At 40.8% G+C, this 24,772-nt stretch overlaps 2 protein-coding genes across 2 annotated transcripts; both read left to right on the top strand.

The window, feature by feature from the left end:
* Nucleotides 1-5,235: 5,235 nt before the first annotated feature.
* prelp (proline/arginine-rich end leucine-rich repeat protein) lies at nt 5,236-12,953 on the top strand. Its single transcript, XM_061070362.1, has 7 exons — nt 5,236-5,250; nt 8,876-9,311; nt 9,396-9,581; nt 9,704-9,861; nt 10,636-10,832; nt 12,002-12,077; nt 12,228-12,953. The coding sequence occupies exons 2-7, from the start codon at nt 8,880-8,882 to the stop codon at nt 12,316-12,318; spliced, it is 1,140 nt and encodes a 379-aa protein (XP_060926345.1). The 5' UTR covers nt 5,236-5,250; nt 8,876-8,879; the 3' UTR covers nt 12,319-12,953.
* A 2,383-nt stretch (nt 12,954-15,336) lies between these two features.
* On the top strand, nt 15,337-19,162 carry il19l (interleukin 19 like). The gene is made up of 5 exons (XM_061070490.1): nt 15,337-15,495; nt 15,716-15,778; nt 18,480-18,632; nt 18,723-18,785; nt 19,070-19,162. The coding sequence occupies exons 1-5, from the start codon at nt 15,340-15,342 to the stop codon at nt 19,160-19,162; spliced, it is 528 nt and encodes a 175-aa protein (XP_060926473.1). The 5' UTR covers nt 15,337-15,339.
* The last annotated feature ends 5,610 nt before the right edge of the window (nt 19,163-24,772 follow it).

Below are 24,772 nucleotides of genomic sequence, written 5' to 3' on the forward strand. Positions count from 1 at the left end.
GTGATAACTAAAATAACAGAGATATGGAGGATTTTGTCTGTTAGTAAACCTCCTGAGTTTGTCATAATATTGAAACGTTCTGATTATGACACAATTTCCTGAAATTTGCACTGTACACGACATTGGGTTGATAATGCAACGCAGCTCCGAGCACAGTGAGTAGCTGTGGGTTTTCCTTTTCCCTGTGACACTTGCATTAGCTTGCTAACAAAACATGAAGAGAGGCAGGGGTGGGACGGGGGGGGTAGTTGTCTGTTAGAGTGGTTACAGACGAGAGATGTGGAATATAGGGCCCAGGCTGAACGTTGTGATCTATGAGCATTGCGTGTGAGAGGAGAGTTCGGCCACTTATGGAGCCTATATCACACATTCCATATTTAACTGAGTACCAGGGCAGAGGCTCATATGTTAAACACATGCAGCCGACATACACACTCTGCTGTACCCCAGCAGTACGACATACAGTCTCATGCAACATGTTGGGAAAGAATCCATTTTCAGTCTCCAAATTACTTTATGCAGTAGAACAATATGCAGCACATTACCTATATCTAAGCATCTCCTGAAACAGAAGGATGATGTCAACGCCCTAGGGCTTTACTGAGATCCTTTTAAACTCAGTCAATTGAGTGTTTGATAAATCCCTCCCCTGAGCAGTGATTGTCCAATCGCCACAGGTTCCGGCTTTGGATTTCATATTGAGGGGTTGTGCATGAACTGCTGTTACAGAGATTCTCAATTTGAGCTATTAATTTAGTTTCTACTCATTATCTACACAGTGCTGTATACTATAGGTATGTAGGACCCCTTTTAACAATGTTCCTCCACCAAGTAGGCTATGTTTTTGTTTGTTAGTTTGTAGTATAATTCCAAAACTAGTCAACTGATTTCCATGAAATAAAATTAATATTTTAGTAAATTTGGGGAGTTGGGGCATTTTTCTGCATTTTATGATTTCTCAAGGAACAATTCATGGATTTTGGTACTGATTAGATTAAAAATCCAGATCTAGTGAATTTGAATATCAGACAGAAACATTAAAATGTCGGCTTGACTTCTTTTTAACTCATGGTTACATAATGTTTGTTGGAAGATTACGATGAACAATTCTGACGGCGACAATCTTGAGAAGCCTCCTTCTGTCTGCAGCTGAAACCAAGACCCTATTGTTTAAAACAATTACTGGGATCTTTGAAAGGTTAACATGCCGCCGTTATCACAGTAAATTATATGTTTAGTGTAAGAAAATTTCACAGGCGTGGCAACAGTCAACAGTAAACTCAATCCCAGGGAAAGTGATGCAGATAAAAACAAACAAAGGTGTGCGTTGGCTGCTTATAAAATGCTGCAATTAACCTCGTTGAAGCAAGATGTATATGTTGCTGCTTGTATCATGAGAGCACTGCTGTGTACGATATTAAAAGTTTCAGTTGGTGTTAGGTGTTTTTATTAGGTGACATAGAAAATGTGTCAGACAGCCCACAGTTAACCCGATAGACTCGCTTCATCATGGTTACGGTTTGAGAGGTGCACTACACATCACAGTACAGAAAGACAGAAAGATATCTTCAGCCATTCCATAAAATAACAAAGGTCTATCATTTTAAGTCCTCTTATAAGAAATAGAAAAGAAAAACCAATAGTGCGTCAGATCATTGAGTCAGCAGTGCATGAGCTGAAGCCTGTCTGAGCTGGAAGCTGTTTAAATTAGTTTCATTACAGAAGATTTGAAATGTCCAGGTGGCTTCTGTCTGCAGCTTGACAATATACTCACCTCTGAAAGAACTTTTCAGCTAATAGCATGTTTGTACAATTTCATGCTGAGATGTGTCTCAGACTCATCAGCCGACTCTGGCATCCATTATACATGCTGACAGTTTTTAATTTCATTGATATGGTAAAGTATGAAAAGGTGAACAGTAATTATAATGATGGACAGAAACTCGTTTTGCCAGCGTATAATGACAGAGATCTTTCACATTTGACTTCACAGACAAACAGAAGTCCTTCCAGCTACCTGTTGTGGTGGCGTGCACATTCTTGGCCAGGTTCTGGAGGTGTAGCTAACAGCAACAATCACAGCAACTGAACACAAAGTCTGCACGCTTCATCTTTGGCAGATTAAAGAAGCAGAATCTATTTGTTTTCACTTCATTGGCTGAATGTTTGTACAAGTGTCTGTCATGTTCCCATAAACATCCTGCCATGTTTGAAGGAATAACAAAGTTGTTGTATATGTTTAATGCAGCTATAAAACATTTTTGGAAATCAAAAAGTATGAGAAAATAGTTGTAAATAATTTATAAAAAAGTTTGAAAATGAACAGGGTAGGGACAATAGGAATTAAATAATAATGAAAGACTGCTAATTTTATCCCAAGGAGGGGGTCCAAAGCTGCAGGATTTGGAGTTGACTTTGTCGAGGAGGAAGTGGGCGCAGCCTGCAGAACACATGTATGTATAAACGCTGCAGGAGGCTCTGTCATCTTGTTACTGCGGTGAAACAGATTAGAACGTTGTAAATGTTGAGGAGATTATTAGTAATTCCTGTAGCTGTACTTCCTCTGGGAACAGTTCTGGCTGAAGCTCATGCATGTCTCCTTCAAACTAAACAGCTCAATCTCCCATATCACTGTGCAGATGACAGAACATGCTGTTCTTGGAAAGTCCTCAGCTTATTATACACATCCAGTGTATTAAGCAGGTGTTCTGCCTTATAAATATCTCTTCTTGAATCAACAGGTTGAATTCAGCACTGAAATCCAAAGCACTGACATTCACGCATCTCTGTCCAGACCCTGTGGATCAGCAGCAGGCTGAGCAACTACATTCCACACGACATGTGACTCAGTGTGAACCCAAACCACACTGTTTTATACTCAAAGCTTAGTTACTGAAGCTCTGGTGAATAAAAAGCAAAAATATAATATGTCTAATTTTGTTGTTCCTGGGATGACTGAGTATCTAAGTAGAGCCATGAGACGATGGCTTGTTACAAGCTGTGTCCCATGGAGAGGCCCCAAGTCATATGAGGCCTTGGAGACTATTTCATCAGCCGATATTCAAAACATGACAATGGACTAAATTCCTTATACTGCTGTGTTTGATTTATTAGTGTCTTTGTTGTTTGGCATTTTGGTTGAATGATTGTTTTGACTATCAACTCTGATGTCAAGTTCAACTCGATGCCAAATTCTCCTGACCTGGCATATTATGATGTTTTCACCATGTATTAGACTGAGTTGTTAATTAAATCAGCATTAAAAAGTCTTATAAATGTCCTAAAATCTCTATATTAGTATGAGTAATAATAAAATAATAATAATAATAATAGAAAAAAATAACCACCAGGAGAGGTTAATCTAAACATGTACGTTTTTAAAGTTCTTAATTGTGTCTCAAAAGAAGCATTACATTACATGACATCAGCATTGTGCCCTTTATTGTTGTCCTCATTGTGTCCTCCATTCAATGTTATACATATATGGAAGGCTGACACAAATTAAACAAAACACATTAGTCAGCATGTTTTTCAACCAATTTAAACCAATAAACTTCAAACACAATAACAAAGAGAAATGTATTGGCCCAAATGTCCCGTACCCTTATAAGGAGTGGACGTAGGGGTACAATGTTCCACATATTGTCTACAGAGGCCTATACATGTGTAATTTTCACAATAAATATTACAGATGCATATTGGACACTGACATATTAATGCTTTATAATTGGTATTTTTATGATACAATTTGAACAGGCACTGCAACAATTCCACAAGAGATCGATAAAAATATTAAAACTAATGATAATAAAACAAAAAAAGATGTGACACAGCCTGCGCTGCTGACAGGCCTCCCCTGCTCTTCAGGTGTTACACTTTTATTTGTCTGCCACCTCTGGAGAAACTGAGCCTGTCACAGCCATTTGTGGCAGACCACCTCATTCAGAAAATTGCTTTAAGTTGCAGTTAATCTAATTCAAAACGTGTTAAATGTCTTGGTGAGATTTTTTTCTGTTGACATTACATTCTGGCCATGATTTGTGCAACATTGATGTTAATGGGCAGTTTTTTTCCAATGATGTCATCTTGTGCAAAAAAAAAGTTTTACAGAGAAGTTCGGTTGCTTCAGGAACTGAGTCATTGAACAGTGTCGTTGCAGCCTCTCTTAAATGGGAGCAGAGAAGATGACGGAGAAACAGCAACACGTATCAGTTACATATTCATGTTTTTCTCTCTCTGTCCTCTTTGTTGAAGTATCTGTTCTTGTCTTAGTTAAGACCAGTTATTTGATGCAGCTGAGCTCAGTGAATAGGAGACAGTAGGAAAGTGAAAAGAGAAAGAACATGAGAACAAAGTAGAATGAAGGAGCCCCACATACGTACACGTGTGTTGGAGACTTTTCCCAACATGTGTTTGCCTCATTATCTTTCTGCTGCTGCTCACTCTGCAGGAATGCAGGCCAGCAAACACATGTCCATCACCTAAACCCCAGTGACACACACACACACACACAAGTGCACACTCACATTTACACTGTGTTAATCAAAGTCCTACACAGCCCCTACTTCCTGAAGGATCCTCCACCCACCCCCAACCCTAGGCTGGACCTCAGTAATCAGTTTACTGATGCTGGAGAAAAAACCCTCCTGGACATTTCACTGATACAGGAAAGATGCCATGGAGTCGTCAGAGAAATGATGCTAATGAAAAACACATGACTGGATCTGTGTGCGGTCATCTAAACAATAGAGAGTGGGTTGGAGACAAATGAAAGATGCAATTACAGCTGTGCTTTCCTCAAAAGAGGTCCAGCGTTCCCAGTATTTCTCACAGGATCCTGACATGTTTCTGCATACATACAAATATGCAAACAAACCTGCATGCACCCTTATTTTTTGGTGTTTTGGAGGCAAACCCTCACATGCTCGTGGTCTGCTGAGAGAGTGGACACATGAAAGCGTCTGCGGGCTTCCAGAAGGAGTTAAGATTAAATATCTCTGGCCCTGAGCCGAGCAGAGGGGGAGAAAGAAACACTGTGACCTTCAGAGGGAACAAACCCAACAGGCTGCCTTGTCCACCAAATGAGAGAGAGAGAGGGAGGGTAGGGTAGGGTTTGTAACGGAGAGAAACAGAGGAAGAGGGAGAGAGGGAGGGAGAGAGAGAGAGGGGTAGGACAAGAGTGAGAGAGGCAGAGAGACGAAAAGACACAAAACTTGTGACTTTACAAAGCAGGGCAGGTACCAGAGGCAGGTAAGTAACTTTATAAGTTGTTTTTGATGAAAAACAGACAATAAAATGAGAATCTAGAGTGTGTTTGTGTGGGAAACAAAAAGAAGCAGAAAGAGCAATGTGTGTGTGTGTGTGTGTTAGTGTGAGTGTGTGTGTGTGTGTGTTTTATGGACTGAGGTAGAATCCTGGCACCGGCACAGGTGGTTTGTTTCTATAGAAACCCTGTGCCATACAAAGTGGTATTCTGTCCTCAGAGGAGCTGCTGTGCACTAGGATTCTTACATTTTTCTCCACTGCACGTTTTCCATTCCAGTGAGTGAGGAGAGCTGCTGCTGCAGGGAAATTGAAATATGAAGAGACAGAAGTTATAAAAAATTGTCCTGACTTTGGCTGCTGCAGAAGGATCTTCGTTTTTGCAATTTGTTTTGAAACCAAAGGTACACACTGATTTACTGTAATAGACTCAGTGCAGTGTGCATGAGTCTAGTTTAAATTTGCTGATGATGAGGACAAAGAAGCAGTGATGACAGTTTCCAGTCAGGCAGGAGACCAGACGCCTGCAGGAGCCTGACGGTGCAAAGCTCTGTGATTTCTTTTCCAACACTCTCAAGTTCATTTGGACTATAATCATTATATTTCTGTTAATTCACCATTTTTGTCAGAGCACCTTATAACCCTCTCACTGCACACCCAGCTGTAGAGCCAGTCTCCAGCTGCACGGCCTGCGCCACTGCCACACCCACATGAGGAAATGTTTTGGCACCAGAAGTATCTTCTGGTGAGGATATTTCCAATAGGAGGACACATACTGTACATCTATCACTGGTGCATTGCAGAACTGACATTAAATAAACTACATCACTGTTGTTTATGAGCCATAACACGTAGAACAAACTGTAATTGTTGACAGAAATATTGAGTCACACGTCTAAGCTCCGTGGTGCATGACGTTACTCTTATTCAGTCTTTTATGAAACACTGTTAATTATCTTTGGTTTAAAGAATGACTCAAGCAATTCTGCAAGAATTGGAAGAAACTGGAAGGAGCTTATCTTCAAAGACTTAGTGGCGACAGAGAGCTTTGTTTCTCTGGCTGCTTCTCAAGAGGAATAATCTTCATCTCCTTACAGCAAGGAACTTAAAGAGCAGTTGCAATATGGACAGAAGACATCAGAGACAATAATAACATATTAGATCGCACTTTAAAAGGGCTTGTTTAAAAAAATAGCAGTCATTCCAAAAAAATCTGTAATTCTGATATTTTTGGTCTTTGATGTAAAGAAGCTGCAATGAAAACAATTGTAATGACAAGAAATTAAATGTAATTGAAATGTTAAGGTAATTTTGAACCATGGTCTTTAACTTTAGTCAAAAATATGTGAGATTTCTATTTAAGATCATCTTAAATCTAATGTAAACTAATCCGCAGACGAGGCTTAAAATGAATTGTTGAACTTGGATACAGCAGCTGAAAAAACAATTCCACCATAGGGTCTATGGAGGAGCTGCATCTGGAGATGGTCCAGGTCTCATGGAAACTGAGTATTGGAAGTAGAGATGTTAAAATATAGTTATAATGGTTTCATGACAACTGGACAAAACTTGCTAATGAAGGTTATTTGTTCCTTCTGAAGCAACAGAGGCTGCTCTGTTTGCCATTGTGTGTGAGCCAAAGTGACACCGGACATGCAGAGATTTAGTCCAAAGATTCTCAGAAATCTCAAGAATCAAGAGCAGTTCTCCCACTGATAAGTCGATTTACTTATTGGGGTCACAAATAATCGACCAGTGAGGCGGCCGTCTCTGTCTGTAAGTCTTTAGTTGTCTGCTGGACTGCTGGGAGGAGAGAGCTGGTTCTGGTTTTGAGCGAGGGGCTGGGAGGTTCTAAGTGGCTGAGAGGGAAACGGAAGGGCAGTGCCAGGGATCACAGTCAGAGAAAAGTTCAGATATGTTTTTCCAGGCGGGACAGTTTCTGGCTCACAGCTTCATTCCTGCCCCGTGATTCATGTGCAATGTTTATCGAACTGGCCAGACGCTGTTTCTACAGGGAGCAAAGTGATTGGAAACTACTGGAGCCTTTGTACCTCCACACGACATCTCGTGTGCTTCAAGCATTATGCATTTTGACAGCTGTGTTGTCGTTGTTTACAATTGGTTTGTGCTCATAAGGTTCAAAGAAACAAACACACCGATTCATTTTGGATGATACAAGAAGTCTGGGATTGAGAGATGGCAGCAGCACGGGAGCTGAAAGGAAAATCAGAAGAATGTATCTGGTATTTATATAGAAGAGTCTTGATATAATAAGACAAACATCTGGAGCTGTGTGTGTGTGTGTGTGTGTGTGTGTGTGTGTGTGTGTGTGTGTGTGTGTGTGTGTGTGTGTGTGTGTGTGTGTGTGTGTGTGTGTGTGTGTGCATAATAACCTCCTATCCTCTCTCCTGGGGAAAGTTTGAACTCTCTTGGTGTCTTGGATGAGTTTTGTAACACCAATGTCCTCATTTATGCAAAGTTAAAATTGCTAAACTCCCTATTTCCAAAACTCTGAAACACTAGCTCAGAATAACAACATATTCCTAGTTGAGAATAATATGGGCCTGTGTATACACGATTGAGAATCTATAATAAAGAGTAATGTTTTAAAATAAAGATCCATCAGAGTCTTGTTTGGATTTGCTCCGGTTTCCTCCGGGCCTCTCCTCAGTCAAAGAGCTTGTACCTTCCAGACCTGCAGTCTTCCCCTGCACAGCTCTCCCTCTGGACAAGTGCTGACAATAGAGCCTTTATCCCCAAACTTTTCCTCAATTTCCTCATAAGTACTAATTTCCTGTATCAGTCTCAGCCCCTCCTACACTGACTGACAAATCACTCTACCCAAGACTTTCCCTCTAACACTCAGTCTTGCTCAAATTACCAAACCACAAACCAAATATCGGAGACTGAATTTATTCATCATTATCTATTCTTTCCTATTCTTTCGTTTGTACTTTTTAATGAATTACCAGACTAATTTCTTAGGCTGCAAATCTTAATTACCTTCAGCCCAACAATACACTAAGGTCATTGATAGAAAAAAATGTCTCTATTCTTTTGTAAGAGCAGCATCAGACAGCAGTATTTGATATTAAAATAAAAGTGCTGATGGGTCAACACATAGATTTACAAACCTGCAATCAGTATTTTCATGGTTCAAATGCAAAACACACTTGCTTTTTGTTTGTTTGATACAACAGTTTCAGCCAGTCCAGCCCTGAAAATTCTTCAGCTCAACACAAATTGAACAAAAACCAGCAGGATTGGGGAATATTTTTAGCAGCAAATTCCAAAAATATTTCCCGGCCCTTTCCCAGAATTGGAAAAATAAAAAATAGAAACAGCTGTGTATCGAAGTTGTCAGTGTAAACTGAAAAGAGTCATGCGTCTTGGTCTTCACTGAACCTCTAAACGCCTCCTAATCAGGTGTACACATTAGTCTGTACTGGATACGAGCTCCCACACAGAGCGAGAGACTGAAAACGACCAATTTGTTTGAGTTGTTAAACAGTATTGGTTAACCAGCAGATCCAAAATGACAGGCTGTGTGTCATGACTTGGAGCAGTTCATACAGTCTGACTTGAACTACTTCTGTTTTGTGCTCTGTTGTAGGACGATGAAGGCCGGCGCGGGACTCTTCTCTGCATTGGCTCTGTTCCTCCTAACGGGGGCAGTGTTCACCCAGAGACTTCGGCCAAGGAAGCCCACCAGGCGCCCAGCCACCAGCAGGAAGCCTTCAGTCCTCAAGCATCCTGGACCGGCAGAGCCAGAGCCCCAGGAGCCCACAGATTTCCCCCCACCTATCCTGGGCCCACCCTCATTTTATCCTGACTGTCCCCGAGAGTGTTTATGCTCCCCAAGCTACCCAAATTCTCTCAACTGTGAGAACCGGAACATCCGCGTGATCCCTCTCATCCCATCCAGAAGCCACTACTTGTATTTGCAGAATAACTACATCTCGGAGGTGACGGCAGAGTCATTCGCTAACGCCACAGAGGTCCGCTGGATCAACATGGCAAACAATCGCATTCATCGCATAGACAAACAGGTCAGGAGAGTTTTCTCGATTCATAATTAGGATTTCAAAATAGCATAACATCATCTAGAAATTCTTTATCTATCTCTCATGCAGGTATTTGAGAAGATCCCGGCACTGCTTTATCTCTATGTGCACCATAACCAGCTAAAAGAAGTGCCTGCAGGCCTCCCAGCCAGTCTGGAGCAGCTCCGCCTCAGTAAGAATCGCATCTCCAAGATACCAAGTGGTGCCTTCAGCAAGATGGGGAACCTGACTCTGCTCGACTTGTACCACAACCAGGTAAACCTCTACAACTACTTTGTTGTTCAGCTGTAAGCAGCGACAACCACCTGCATCTTCAGAGGAAATATTAGTGTGTAACTGATTTTTTACGGTACAGTGTGTGCTTTTTTTCTCCCCAGCTGAGTGATAGTGGCCTGGGAAAGAACACGTTCAAGGACCTGAAGAGCCTTATGCAGCTCAATCTGGCTCACAACATCCTAAAGAAAATGCCTGCTGGCATACCCAGTGGCCTCATTCAGCTTTTCCTGGACAGGAACCGTATCGATGACATCCCAAGGCAAGTATGCAGTGCGAACATTTTCACAAAGCTATAGTATGTGTTGTGCACTTTTAAATCATTTCGATAGTACACAAACTTATAATAAAGAGAATGGCGACTCTATCATTGCCACAGTTTACCCGGATTGCATGTATAACTCTGGTGTACCAGGGAGGAGCCCTTGCAACATGCTTTGCGGAATATCACACCCAACTTGCCTTCCAGCAGGCAATAGTAAAGCTTTTATGGATGTTTTAACAGGCCACTGAGAGGGACGGTAATTGTCCTGGTGCTGCCACTGGTCAGTCTGACTGGGATAAAGAGAACTGGACACAGCTCTACAACCTCTACAATGGCCAAATATTTTGTGTAAACAAATAAGATCATTACCAAACTCTGGTGCGACAAATAGAGTGCATTTTGTCAATATTAAGTAGCAATGCTCACAGTGTATGCATCTCCCCTGTGATGTTTTTCTTCTTTTTTTATGTTAGGTTTCATCTTCGATCTCACAACAATTAAAAATATGCATCGTATTTGCGTGAAATCCTATAACAATAATCTATCTTGTCCGTCAACATTGTGCTTTGGCTTCTAAGGTTATCGTTTCCTTTTCCGTCAGCTTCTTCACAAATACATTTGTGTACCACTGTCCATTGGAAGATCAAGCCACAACTTGTATCGATGACAATAATAAAAATGCAGGAGGATCCTAAGAGCACCCGAGAGCAACGTTAACATTGTGTTGCTTTAAATCTCACAATTCTTTCTGTTTGCTGTTCTTTCGTTCAGAGATTACTTCAAAGGCTTCACTCACCTGGCATTTGTGCGGCTGAACTACAACCAGCTCAGTGATAAAGGAATTCCCAAGGCTGTGTTCAACGTCTCCACCCTGCTGGACCTGCAGCTGTCCCACAACCAGCTCGCTTCTGTTCCACTCATCAGCACTCACCTGGAGCACCTGCATCTCAACCACAACAGCATCGAGAGTAAGTTCGATTGCATCCTCAGAATATGTGGGAGTTGGCAGAAATATATCCATGTCACTATAAGTGGAGACATGAGAACAACACTGATCTTTAAAAGACATTTAAAGCTTCACAAGGCAATAATTCAATGTCAACAATGGATCCAAGGATGATTTGCAATGCAAACAGCTCATAGTAACGACCCTGCAGAGAGTTACTTCCTGACTCTTCCCCTGAGCTCTGTGGAGCGTTTTAGCATCTTTCAGCTCATGTCTTTGTTTTTCCAGCCAACAGTCATAGTTTGGATTCACTCCCCTCGATGAAAGTCAAAATAAATCAAACGTTACACAAGTTACAGGAGAGTAACTGAGATGTTAATAGAGCACAGTCTTACACACACAGTATTTAATGTACATAAAGCTCTGCTGTTTACCAGACCTCCTAAACTGAATATCCGTTCACACATGTTTTTACATCTGGAATTGTTTATAAGGAGTTATTTGACTTAGTGTCCCATAAATCTCAATAACCAAGTGTATTTAAGTGGTTCAGTCTAAGTTTAACCCAAATCTTAAATCTCCATGTAATTAAAGACGTTGTTGCACCAAATTTTGCATCACAAAAAATATTTTCATCTTATTTTAGATTAGCAAACGTGTTGTTTGGTTCAGGCTCACTGCTCAGATCAAGTAAGCAGCTATGAAATTGTACATTTAACAAATTAGCGAAGCAGCTATTTGCTCCAGGAGTGAGTGGAGACCAAAACAGAATGAAAAAGACATGAGCCTTTTCAGGCACCTCTATTCTGACGTTGAGCCTGAACTTATTTTTGTGAAGCTTAACAGGCTGAATGACATGGTTTAAACAAAACTTCAGAAGTCAATACCCATGTGAGGTGATTCCATAATAACAGATTGTTTTTCATGTCATCTTGGCTTGTCTGTAATTTATCTGATTTGTTTTATTTCTACTTTAGTGCATGGCTACATTAGTTTGCTTACAGTGATTGATTTACATATTTTTTATATTTTAATATCTGAAGCATAATGGTCTGTTCTGGTTAGTGCCTAACTAGTTACCACCAAGATATAAATGAGCCTCTTTTCCTCTTTATTTTGACCTTTTTGCTTGTTTGAAGAGAAACAACATTTGAAGTCTTGACATTCAGACTGTGTGTGGTTTCCTCACAGGCATCAACGGCACTTTGATCTGCCCTAACGGACTGCAGGGCGAGGTCATGGATCACAGCCATGGGCCCAGACTCAGGTACGTCACATGAAAACACATATTGGCTATAAATAAAACAGATTAATAGGAAGAGATGGGTAATGTGAATCAAGGAAGCTAATTAACGAAAGTTTTTTTTAATCATGAGTCATCATATTGGCATGTTAAGAACCTGTTCTGTTGCCTCAGGTACCTGCGTCTGGATGGAAATCACCTGAGCCCCCCGATACCCCTGGATGTCATTATGTGCTTCAGACACCTCTACTCAATTGTCATTTAGGTCTGGGGGGACACCAACACACATAAACCACATGCTTGCACATGTACACACATAAATCACACCACCACACCCACCCACAAACACACGCACACACACCTACACACGAACACACACACACACCCACAAACACATGCTCACACAAAGAGTCATGATGCACAAGGAAGATCCTGCTCAGTGATGCCTGAGGTATATCCACCTCTACATCCCGTGGAGACGAGTTACTAAACGATGGATACCAGATGAATGAAAAGACTGTAAAACTTTAATTGTTTCATTGTTGTCACATCCAGAACAATGGCCTCAGCATCTGGGCACAGCAGACATGCGGCCATTGAGGGTTTACAGGTTCTTGTAGAAGTCACAGTTTATCCATCCTTTTTTGTTTATAAAAAACTAGATTGAGTAAAAGCCTGAAAATGCAGGTACATCGACAGACACAACACATACGGAGGGAGGGTATTATGTTCGCTTGCAGATGTGATTGGAGCAGCTGCCCCGATTAAGAACCAACAGACCAGCGGTGGATGTCAGAAGAACCCGTTAAAAAACGTAACTACCATGTAGTTGAAACTGTCCCAAATGTGCCTGTGATTTTCAAGGTACTCCATGTAAAAATGTATTTCTATCATTTTTATTCTTAGTCCTCTGTATATTATTCTTCTGTATAAAGAAGCTTTGTAAAAATAATGGAAAATAAAACATTTTCATTAATTTCAAAGAAATGTGATTACTTTCTTACCACGCACCGCTCAAATGGTATCACTGCATCAACGGACACCAATAAAGTTGCAATAATTCTGGAGGGAATAAGAATTAAAGACTGAGGTGAGACAAATTCAGTTTTAGAGTGTTTTGCTTGAAGGTTCCGTGTGGAGTGTTTGACCACTTGATGCACTATGAGCAATTAAAGCAAAAGCAATAGCGAGTCAGTAATAACAACAAATAATTTCTTAAACATCATCACTTAAAAATGTTTCATGAGAAAATCTGATTAATTCAGTGGGTTTGTAAGTCCTCACGGTTTTTAAAGAGAAATATTAAATGTAAATCTGAGTTTTGATGACACCAAAAACACAAGGTCTCTTTAATAAAACACGTAGACCTGTTATTTGCGACATCAATGTATATTCATCTATGATCTTAACTGCAACTTTTACTAATAACAATAATAATAATGATTACCATCATCATGAACATCTCCAGAATTATCTCAATCATAATAATCTTGGATCGGCCAATGTCTGAAAGGGGGGCTAAAGCCCTAGAAATTACAACTATAATAAATTCATGTCTGACAATCTCAACAATACATATTAGCTTAATCCAATGGTTCCAAACTCAACAGTCAGGATCCCTTCAACCGTGATAAGCTAAGTCTAAGGAGTTGGGAAATTATTACAAAACATATAAGACAGAAGACAAACAGCTGTTTATTGATTATTCATTTGAGGAAACATGAAGGTAAAATCACTATATGGTTAGCAGGTTGCAAATCATTGATTCCACATCTATCAAATAAAAATGTGGCGTTTGTGTGTTTGTGTATGACATGAGCACAGATATGATAAACTACTAGATGCTCCAGCAACAGAATCAGAGACTGTGAACCATTAGAAGTATTTATAAAAAGCTCTGTGATGACCTATACTGGTTAGACACGGGCCTTCCTGAGAGAGGAAGTGCTGCAGGCGGTTTTTAACTGAGACACCTGTAGAAGTAAACCTGGAAATTTTGCACTTCTCCTTTTACATATATGTAGTTACTGGTGGCGCAGCATCATACGATTCCTTGAACACGGGTTATTCCCGTTTCCTTTCCCTGCACGTTATTCTTCAAACTGTGAGTGAATTTTTAAGCAGTCATCAAAAAATATGCTGGCCTGACAAGCAGGTGAACAGGTCTGGCTGGAGTTTCCGATAAGGACTTGTCGAACAGAAGTGAAGTCACTTCCAGAGAGAGTCCTCCTGGAGGAAAATGACAACTCCCGTGTCTAACAGTGTGTAGATGGGGCTTCCAATAATGCACCTGAACAGTTATTACGCACTCTGGAGCAGATGTAAGAAGTGAAACACAAGACAAAACTGATATTGGTGCAAAACATAGCAAAAGAAGAGATCAACACCTTTTACAGGCTCATAAGCCAAATGATTTAGGACTTTGTAAGAGGAACATTCAGCTGAATAAATGAACGATTGCAGGGTAATGACGACACTAATGAATGACTCACTCTATAATTACACATCTCATCAATGACACGGGAGGTGAGGGAGGAGGAACTCTTTGATCACTCCTTTTCCTTTGTTTTTCCGTTCAGGTGATGAGCGCCAGCTAGCATTTCCTTTACCTGCAAGACACTTCCTCCTCCTGTAAACCAACTTGTGCAAGTGCATGTACGTGTGCAAGTGCATGTTTGTGTCTGTGTGAAGAGGTGCAACACAAAATCCCCCTGGTTCCACTATAAGAGGCGACAGCATGGAGACACAGAGACACATCTTTCCCAGGACTCTTCCTCTGAGCGACACACACACAGGTGAGTTCCCAGCTGGGATGGTACCTGAGCATTGAGAGAGCCACCTGCTCGCCTCTAAGATTCTCTTAACATAGTGATGAAGAGACAGTGTTTGGCCTATGCCTCAATTGTACCGTGATTTGTTACATGGATTATTTTACTGTGCTGAAGAATCAGTTCATCATCCTTGCTTTTGTTTATGTTGTTTTTAAGAAATACATTTAAGGATTTCTGCTTCTTGGGTGTATGGTTTTGATGGTTCGGTCTATATTGTATATTTTGTTATGATTTTACTATTTATGGTTTTTGGACTGTCTACCAGACAAAATTGCAACTATGGTGTTACTATAAGCTCTGGGATATTCTAATGTTATTTTTTCCTATTCTTTGTTAGAAGAATTAATAATTAAACTAATTATCAGATGTTGTACATCTCTTTTCTTAGACACATAAAGTAAATGACTGTGAATAACATATTTCTACACTTCTTTTGCCTCCAGGTAACCATAGTGATGGAGATGCTGCTCAGCTGCTCTCTCTGCCTGCTCCTCCTGCTCAGCTGTCTGAGGGAACCTGTGGAGAGCCGACACCTCCATCTGGGCAGCTGCTCTATTGACGTTCACACACACGAACTGCGGAAATATTACTCTGCCATACGATCAGATGTGGTGAGTTAAAGTCTCTTTCTCTCTCAAACACACACTCACTCAGTTTCTTATTTAAAACAAACATTTAAAGCAATAGAAACAGCTGCTCCTTGCATCATTGACACAAACACGCTAAAGCATTATTGAAACAATTCACACGCATTAGTGGAATCTTTCGATGGTGGAATATTGGCAGGAACTTAAGGACTAATGAGATCTGTTATGTTTTTTATTATCACAGTTAGCAGGAGACCATGAGATTGGAGTAAAGCTTCTGGACAGATCATTGATCAAAAATGTCCCGGTGAGTCTTTTTATTGTTTATGTCAGTGAGTGATGGTTATGTGTTTTCCATACTCACCTTTGTTGTGCAATAGGAGTAGACTAGACGTTGGCTAATTATTAATAATCATGAAATATGATTATTAAAATAATAAAGATTATCTATCAAAAATAATTAAATTATTAATTGAAGATGATCAGTAATCAAATAACAATAAAACCACTAATGAGAAAATAGGAATTATCAATTAGAAAGTACAAGCTATCAATTAACAATGATAAGGTTATCAACCAAGAATAATGAAAATAATTAGTCAAAACAATAAAATTATCAATTTAAGAATAATACTATCTATATTAATAATTGAGAAAGGGGGCACCACCCTGGTTTCCCAGGGACCAACGATGTCAAGCTATAATTATCAGTCTCATAATGATAAATGTCAAATTAATAATGTCAATATTTTCATATTAACGATTACTTAATAAACAGTGAAGGCTTCTAAGTTCGAGCACAGGCAATCATAATCCAGCTGTATTCACACACTTATGCACAAATCACAGACTACAGATACTTTAATTACAAAAGTATTTATTAAAAAGGGGAAATAAAGTTATGTTATTCAATGATTCCTCATTTTAACAAGCTCCAATATTTCAAAGATAAACACAGCAGCAGCACTTATCACAATTCAGAAAATACATGGACAACCTGCGGTCTACCTATGTATGTCTGTCTCTATGTGTGTGTGTGTCTGTGTCAAAGTGTCTCTCTGTGTGTGTGTGTCTATGTGTGTGTGTGTGAAATAAAGTTAGTGTTATTTAATGATTCATCATCTTAACAAACTCCCATATTTCAAAGATCACAACAGCAGCAGCATTTATCACAATTTAGAAGACACATGTATCCACCTATGTGTATCTGAGTGTGTATGCATCTGTCTGTGTCTATCAAAGTGTCTGTGTGGGTGTGTGTGTGTGTGGGTGTGTGTGAGAGAGCGAGAGAGCGAGAGAGAAAAGGGAGGGGGCGTGGCGATGACGCAGTAACGTAGTGACGTCACATCCAAGATGGAGGCCGACAATGTTAGGCTTAAAACTACAAAACAAAATGGCGGGTTCGTTATGAATTTAGAGCCAGAATTGAGGGCGGGTCTACCGATGAATAATCTCAAATGGCCGCCGGACCACGTGTGAGGCACAAAGGAGGAGGTGGAACAAAGGATTCTTTGTTCTGGTTTAGCTTTGGCTTCAAAATGGCAGCCAGATGTTTTCAGGCCCTTTAAATATAGATTTAACTGTTACATGAACTGTATTCTAAATACAGATCGGAACGGGTGTATAGGTCGGTTTAGAAGGAGAGAGCGAGAGAGAGAAGAGAAGGCATGCAAGGAGAGTTCAAAGAAGCTCTTAAAAAAAAATACGCCTGATATGAGTTAACAGGGATTCACCCCTCAGCCCTCAAGCGAGCGTTGTGGGCCGAGGTTCTGATCGGTGAAATCACTGCAGACTCACACAGACGTTAACAGTGCGGGCGGAGGCGCTTCTCGCGGCCCTATTTACTTGCAACACAAAACATTGCGATCAAACCGGAAACCGGAAGTAGCGGCTCGGAGTAGTGGCCGGCTAAAACAATGGAACACGGAAGTTCCATCAACAAGATACACTCAAATATTAAACAATATGCTACGTATCTGCCCAGATAATCAAGTCTCTTACTGTACAACCCTCGCGATGTGCCTGCGACTCGGCGCGAATGTGTCGGGGGCCAGTGAATCACGTGGTCTCTCTCACGAGCGGAGCTCCTGGATCGGCCGCTGGACCGGAAAAGGAAGCGAATTATTCCTGCTGTCTTGACGGAATGAAACTTCGCCTTTCTTCTGTAACAGCGGAGAACGTGCTGGTCTACAGGAACGGAGTGGATTGCCTCTTACTCCTCAGCGGGATGAACGTCGCGCTTCTGCAGGGGACGGCTGGTTTGAAGCCGTTTGTAGATCGTTGGAAAAAGGAAAAGTAAAGTCCGTGGAAAAGGAAACAGTCTGAGATCGTCCAGCGAGCAATTTCCTGTTTGGTCTTTAAAAGTTAAAACAGGAAAAGTCCTTTTCAAAATAAAAACGTCAACTAAGGTAAAAGAAGAAATGAATTGAAATGAATAAAACAAACGTCTTATCGCCTCCATTAGTTACTGAGTCGTGTGGTTAGACCTCTTGAGGTCAGAAAACAACTTGAGCAGCGTGGAAAAGAGAAAGAAGTTAGTTGCCTCCTTAAGTTGCTGGGTTAACTGGTGAGACCCCGGGGGGGGGGGGGGGGGGGGGTCCCGTTGTCACATCAGCATCGGAGTGAAGAGAGAGAGATTTCTGTGAGCTCAGCCTTTTTAAGTCATGTCTCAGGTGACTCCCCCCTGGGAGGAGGTCAGGGGTCAGTGTGGCCCTCCAGCCAATTGAGTTGTCAGGATTTGGCCCCCAGGGGCGGGCTTACCGTGGGGGAAACAGGAAGTGACCTGCTGCCACATGGAGATAAGGGCCCATGCTGGATTTCAAATGTAAGGGGTTTCCCGAGCCTGGCCTAAGGTTTTACGACTCTTTGTTCTAAGTCGGATCACTGGGCCTTGCCCAACACCTTTGTATCACACTATTTATATTTTGAAGACACAGACAGCTCAGAGCTATATAAACAGTATTTGCGTGTGCTATCTGAGTACTGAAGTATGTCTATGTCTTTTTCAGGAGGGACAGAAGTGCTGCTTCCTGCATCTTCTGCTGCGTTTCTACGTTGAACGAGTGTTCAGCAACTACGCGTCCTCACATCCACAGCATCAGCGCAGCTCCAGCACTCTGGCTAACGGTTTCATCATTGTCAGAAAAGATATACATAAATGTGTAAGTTACCTGTTCAATAGTAAAGCCAGATTTGATCATTTTAATAAGTTGACATTATTTAAGTTAATAAATGTGCTCTGCTCTATTCAGCACTGCCACTGTGAGGAAGAAACCCGGAGAACCATCGACTCCCTCCATGCTGAGTTTATCAAGGTATGTAGTGTCTGAAATAACTCACTACAGTGGACTGCAGAGGGTGCTAGAGTGCAAGCTCTACATGAATGTGTGTGCAGAGAAATTAAGTTGCTTTTCAGCAGCTGTAAATCTAAATTACATCAGTTATAATCCAAAAATGTATAATATAATAAACATAATATCATATAACATCATATAATGTCATATATAAGTTGAGGGTCCTGAGAACTGCCATTTATTATAGTTTTCCTAAAGCATATGAAATTGTTTAAACCAACTCTACTTGTTTTCTCTCGGAGCAGCTCCAGGTGAACGAGGGAGCCCTGAAGGCCATGGGCGAGCTGGACACTGTGCTGGAGTGGCTGGAGCGACTGAGCCAGAATGCACACTCGTGATGAGACACAAACTCATGATGAGACACAAACTCGTGATGAGAGTGAATCCCCGAGCTGCCACCGAAACCGCAACTTCACATCCGTGCCTCTATTTTGTACTTTAATTATGTGTTTCAATGACGTGCAGACTACACTATTTATAGGGAGCAAGACAGAAATGTTAATGTATTCATATTTATTAAAAATCACAACGATTTCACCATATAATGTATGCTTCTACTGTAACGACATATTTTTGATAATACTATTTTCAACATTAATAAAAAAATCACTCTTTTATTGTGTGTTTGGTTTCTTCAGAAAAAAGAATGTTCTGTGTGGCCATCTGGGGGTGAATGAAAACACAGGGTTTTGAGCCAACAGAGAAAAACTGTAGCAGTATCAGTATCAAACATCAATCATTCTTTTATCATCTGTATGTGGCTCATACTACTTGCGCCACCATCTTTCCAAGTAACCTGTGACTAAATATAATGGTTTCGCTTTTTGTTAGAATAAAAAAAATTGTTTTGCCTTTCAGGAAAACCAGTGACTAGTTGTCACTCACTGTTGTCACTTGACTTCCATGCCCCTCTAAAAGCACCCTCCAGGTTTAAACTGAGTGTAACAGAAAGAGAAAGAGTTGAGCGATGGGTCACTGGACCGATCACACCACGGCAGAGCGGAAGGCTGATCACCAGACCCTTCAGTTTCTGGGAGAAAGGAGAGACGGGTGTGACTGGGGGAACTGTTTATCTCAGATTCTTGAACCCATCCTCATCCCTTCATCCATTCACCCCTCACTCCACCTTCCTTCAACCCTTCATCCTCATCCTTTCGTCGTAACTCCTTCATCCTTCTTCCCTCATCCCTAGCCTCAATCCCTCCTTCCTCCTTCCCTCATCCCTTCATCCTCATTCCTTCATCCTTCTTTCCTCATCACTTCATCCCTACCCTCATCCTTACCCACATCCCGTCATCCTCCTTCCTTCATCGCTACCCTTGCACACCTTCCTATTCATCCTCTCTTCCCTCCTTCCCTCATCCTCTTCTTTACAGTTTGGTGCACCTCTTGTAGGTTTCATAGGTATTGGTTGGGGGGGCCTGTAATAAGCTTGGGCAGAATTATACCTGAGACGGAAACACTACATCTTCACCTCAACCTCTTCACTCAACGTCCATTCATTTCTCCTCAACATCCAATGTAGCAACTTCCATTCAAACCATATCTTTGTGCCATGTTTCTTGCTGGTGAAATGTACCTTTAGTTGCTAAAGACTTGCTGAATCGAATGGAAAACAAAATAAAGCTAATCGGCTAAGAAGATGTGACTAGGTGACTCATCACACAAACTCATGCTTTAAGTAACCAAACATGGCTTAATTTCTGGATAGTGGGAGGATGTGGAGATATGTCATCGATCTTTACACACGTTCTATAGTCTAAATAGCTGTAATGAGAGTCGTCATGGAAAAACAGCTTTTTTTTAACCATATCATACTCAACAGCATCAGAAGCATCGGGCAGATCTAAAAAAAAGTGCAGCACCCATGACGAGTGCTCAGCATTTTGACGCTCTTCCGTTGATCAATGAGCAGTAGCAGCATGGTGACCACACAAATCAGGTTCTACCCAGATTCAAGTCTCAACATCAGCTGACCAAGAACCTAAAACAACATGTGAACAAAAATCCATGAAACTATTAGCATTGAGATCTTAAACATAAGCATTCAGATGTTTAAGATGAAAGGAAAACATGAGCTGTCGAGATGAGCAGCGGTTACATAAGTGTGGTTAACACCATCTCAGGCACATCTGGGAATGGCCTTATGTACGCATGTGCTTACGCACTTTCATCCAAAAGCACACAAAAACAGTGTGGAAATAATGTGTTTTCAAATTGAACTGAAATGACTTCAGCTTCTCAGATTGACATTACTAAGAATACACAGGTGGGCCGGACTCTGTGTGCGGAGGGAATTTTCAAGTTTCATCTCCTCCCAGAAAGATACTTGGTCAGTACAAGGCCAGGGCTACTTTAGTTTAGTTCACAGCGACACATGTACTGTTGCTGGCTCAGCTCTGCAGACAGGATAAGGTTTCGGAGGAAGTCTCACGTTTTTGCCTTAAGGAGGTACTTACGGTCACATTTGCATGCCATGTGTTAAGTCCACCTGTTTCCATCACAGTTCTGTTAAAAGATCTACCACAGATACACAATGGTTTAAAAGAAGTTGTCAAAAAACATAATATTCCAATCAGAGTACAGCTCACATTTGCCATGATGTGAAAACAGGGAGGAAATGATCAAATTAAATGAGCACAGTATTCGTGCGAAGTCTGGAGGAGTCACAAATGAGACAAGAATGATGGTTTTTTTATCCAATGACATATGTCACACACACAGCATCATCTTACATGTGAGGTGGATGGTTGGATGTTTTAGTGTCACGTGTAATAAGATCATAGTTTACTCTTGTCTTTATAACTTTATTGTAAAAACAATGACGAGCACATTCACAATTTGTGACTATTATTTATTTTCATGAACACAACAGTCGCTCGACACAAACAATAACAGAAAGGGACGTGTGAAGAATTCAATGCAACAGGGGTAAAAGCGAAAGAGAAATGTGGTTTATAAAGACATATGATTTCCTCTAAAGATGACACTTGCCTGTACACCATGCACCGTGCATACACACATACACAGAAACTATGACGCATGAGGTTGAGGAACCACAGTCGTGCAGCTTATCAGGTCCACAGGTCGATACAACCTCTCTCTGCAACTTGTAATTTAAATTCAATATGATCTGGTGCTGGTTCGCTGATTCATGCAGCAGAGATGGTTGAATCGAGTGGATATGAGTCAGGTTTCAGGAGAAGTTCTGACTGCACACATTTCGGAACACTTGCTAGTGACATAATCAAAAACTAAGATTAGGAAGTAGAGGGGCAGTAGGAGAGATAAAGAAGAGACAAATGGTTTGCACCTAATCATCTCTAGATCAGGCGACTTCCTCTTTCTGTTATTCACTGATCATCGACTAAGTGAAACCTGCAAGATAAGATGTGACTGATTCAGCTTTGGCTCCATTTCGTGGAGAAACGGAGACGGACACAGTTTCCTGGCAGAGGTGGCTGAAGAAAAAAGTTTGATCAGAAGTAGCAGTGAGAGTGCACAATGCTTTTTGGTCTCACGCATAGCATTCACACAGAGAAAGAAAGACATATGAAACACAAACTTGATTCTCATGTGGTTGGACATCTACACTTTGCAAAGCTTAAGTACTATTGCCTGAAATTTACTAACAACCTCCACCTTGGTAAAGAGCTTAGTTTGCTTTTATCCAGATGAAAAAGCATTACATCCATAGAAGACACAGGCGAAGATGACAAGATTCTGCCTTCGCCTGCTGCACAACCCCTCACCTGAATGCTCCAGAGATGTATGGTTTGTAGCGGGAGCTCTTCTCGAGGTCAAGGTTGGAAACGCCTTATGAGTGTGTACAATTGGTGTGCGTTCTTTGAATGTTGGCCTTTGGCGGAGAGGTACGCGCACTGCTGAGTGGTATTCTGGTTTATTCACTTGTCAGCAGGTTTTTGCAAAAGATAGTGAAGGAATTTACAGAGGGAAGAGAATTCAATGTTGATGCTAATCTGAATAAAGGAGCAGATGCAGCAGTTTTTAAAACCTTTTTTTAACATCATGACACGGGGACTTTTTCAATATTTTCCTAAATTTCCCAGGAAGTAATTTATTGAAATAAGATGTATTTGGTGTTGAGCTGTGTGAGTTTGTACAATCTGTCCCAACTCGGCCCCAAGATGCTGGTGACATGCACCCAGGTCTGATCAACCTGTGGTGGGCCTGCCTTAGGAGTTTGTGGTCAAGCCCCAAAACCCCTGATGACGCTCTAGTACACAACTGAAGATATGTCCCGCACATCCACTAACATCAACTGGAGGTTGGCATTAATTAGTGCGGTAGAACGTATAAGTGATATTCTCCGTCTTGTCCTATGTTCTAAAAAAATGGTACTACTTTATTTACTTTATTTCTATTATAAGAGCTATTCTATTCACAGACCTTGTCAAAGGGGTGCACTCTACTGTGTGCCATATTAGTTTATTTTCTCTGTGATTTTGAGAACAGCAGAGTCAAATGGTAATGTGTGGCAACAGACTTTTCGGAAAATCAGGAAATACCTTAAATAAGTATCTCAAGATAGATTGGATTAGTAATACCCTAAACACACACATACCGCCCTGACACCCAGTTTCGGTGAACAGCTTTCGAAAGACCTCATGAAGAGGGTGTGGACGCTGGTTTTATCACTCAGCAGTTTCTCTGGTAACTGCTGGTACACTGGGGTTGATGAGGAGTTGTTGGAGATGAAGAAACACTAAAACCTACAGATGAGTGACATAATGAAAAATATGACACTGCATAAAAACTAGATCACAATCTTACTCAGACTCGCTTAACAAGTTAATACTGAGATACCAGCAGATGCAACTAAAACTGCAACCACACAAAATCATGAAATCACACAGTGAAATGCAGAGAGACATGTAGGCTACTCTCTCTTTCTCTCTCTCTCACACACACAAACACATAGTGAGTATGTTAGTTCTTCCTTTCCAGTTAAAATGAGAGAACTTTAAGACACCGCAGACTTCTAAAAACGGTCACTGTTGTCAGAAGGAGACAGCCCATTGTGTGTCAGGTTTTTCAGACCTGTCTTTTAGTCGTTTACATAAAATATATGCACATTTTGGCATTTTTCAAATGTAACTTTAAGATGAACATAAGGCACTACCTCACTTATTTGCACTTACTGTCATGTCATGATGTATATATTAAACAGTACAGTTTTCACCACGCTCATTTTCTGAATCTGAATCTATTTTATAAAGTGTCTTAAAAAAGTCTTAAAAAAACATTTAATTTTCAAAACAAATGTACATATTGAGTGTCTGGTTTGTTTGTACAACAGGCCTGTGTTCCATCCACCCAACCATTATCTATACTGCTTATCCTTTTGAGGGTCATGGTGGGAACTGGAGCCAATCCCAGTCGCACCTAGCGGAAGTACCAGAAGAAACCCCCCACAAGCACAAAAATACCGCACTTTCCTAAATCATCATGACAACTACAAGAAGTTTGCAAATGAAATGTCTTTGTTGTCACATATTGGACAATTCCATGAACCCTCTGGTATAAAACCCAACACTCATTGGCTGCTTTAATTTGCATGTGCACACACAGTAACCTCATGTTCTGCCTATTGTTGCAATTCTTTCTGTCCGAAGTAACACAGATTTTGCAATTCACTTAGGACAAACTCAGTGTAAGCCCTGGTACAAGTACCTCAAAGTAAAAATGTGGAATATGGCCAAAATGGCCACTAAAGGCAAAAAAGCAGGCTTTCTGTTGCGTTTTTCCAATTGCACCGATAGACTTTTTTTTTAAACTGGTAATGATACACATGTGTATCGATTTTTGTGAGATCGGTCAATGTGAACATGTTCCCTTACATGTTGGCAAGAATAATTTATAATATATAATAATAATAATAATCCTTAAAATTTCAATAGGGCCTCACTGTCTGTCAGTGCCTGTCA

Source organism: Limanda limanda, chromosome 4, assembly GCF_963576545.1.
Source record: "Limanda limanda chromosome 4, fLimLim1.1, whole genome shotgun sequence".
In the NCBI taxonomy this organism is placed as follows: Eukaryota; Metazoa; Chordata; class Actinopteri; order Pleuronectiformes; family Pleuronectidae; genus Limanda; species Limanda limanda.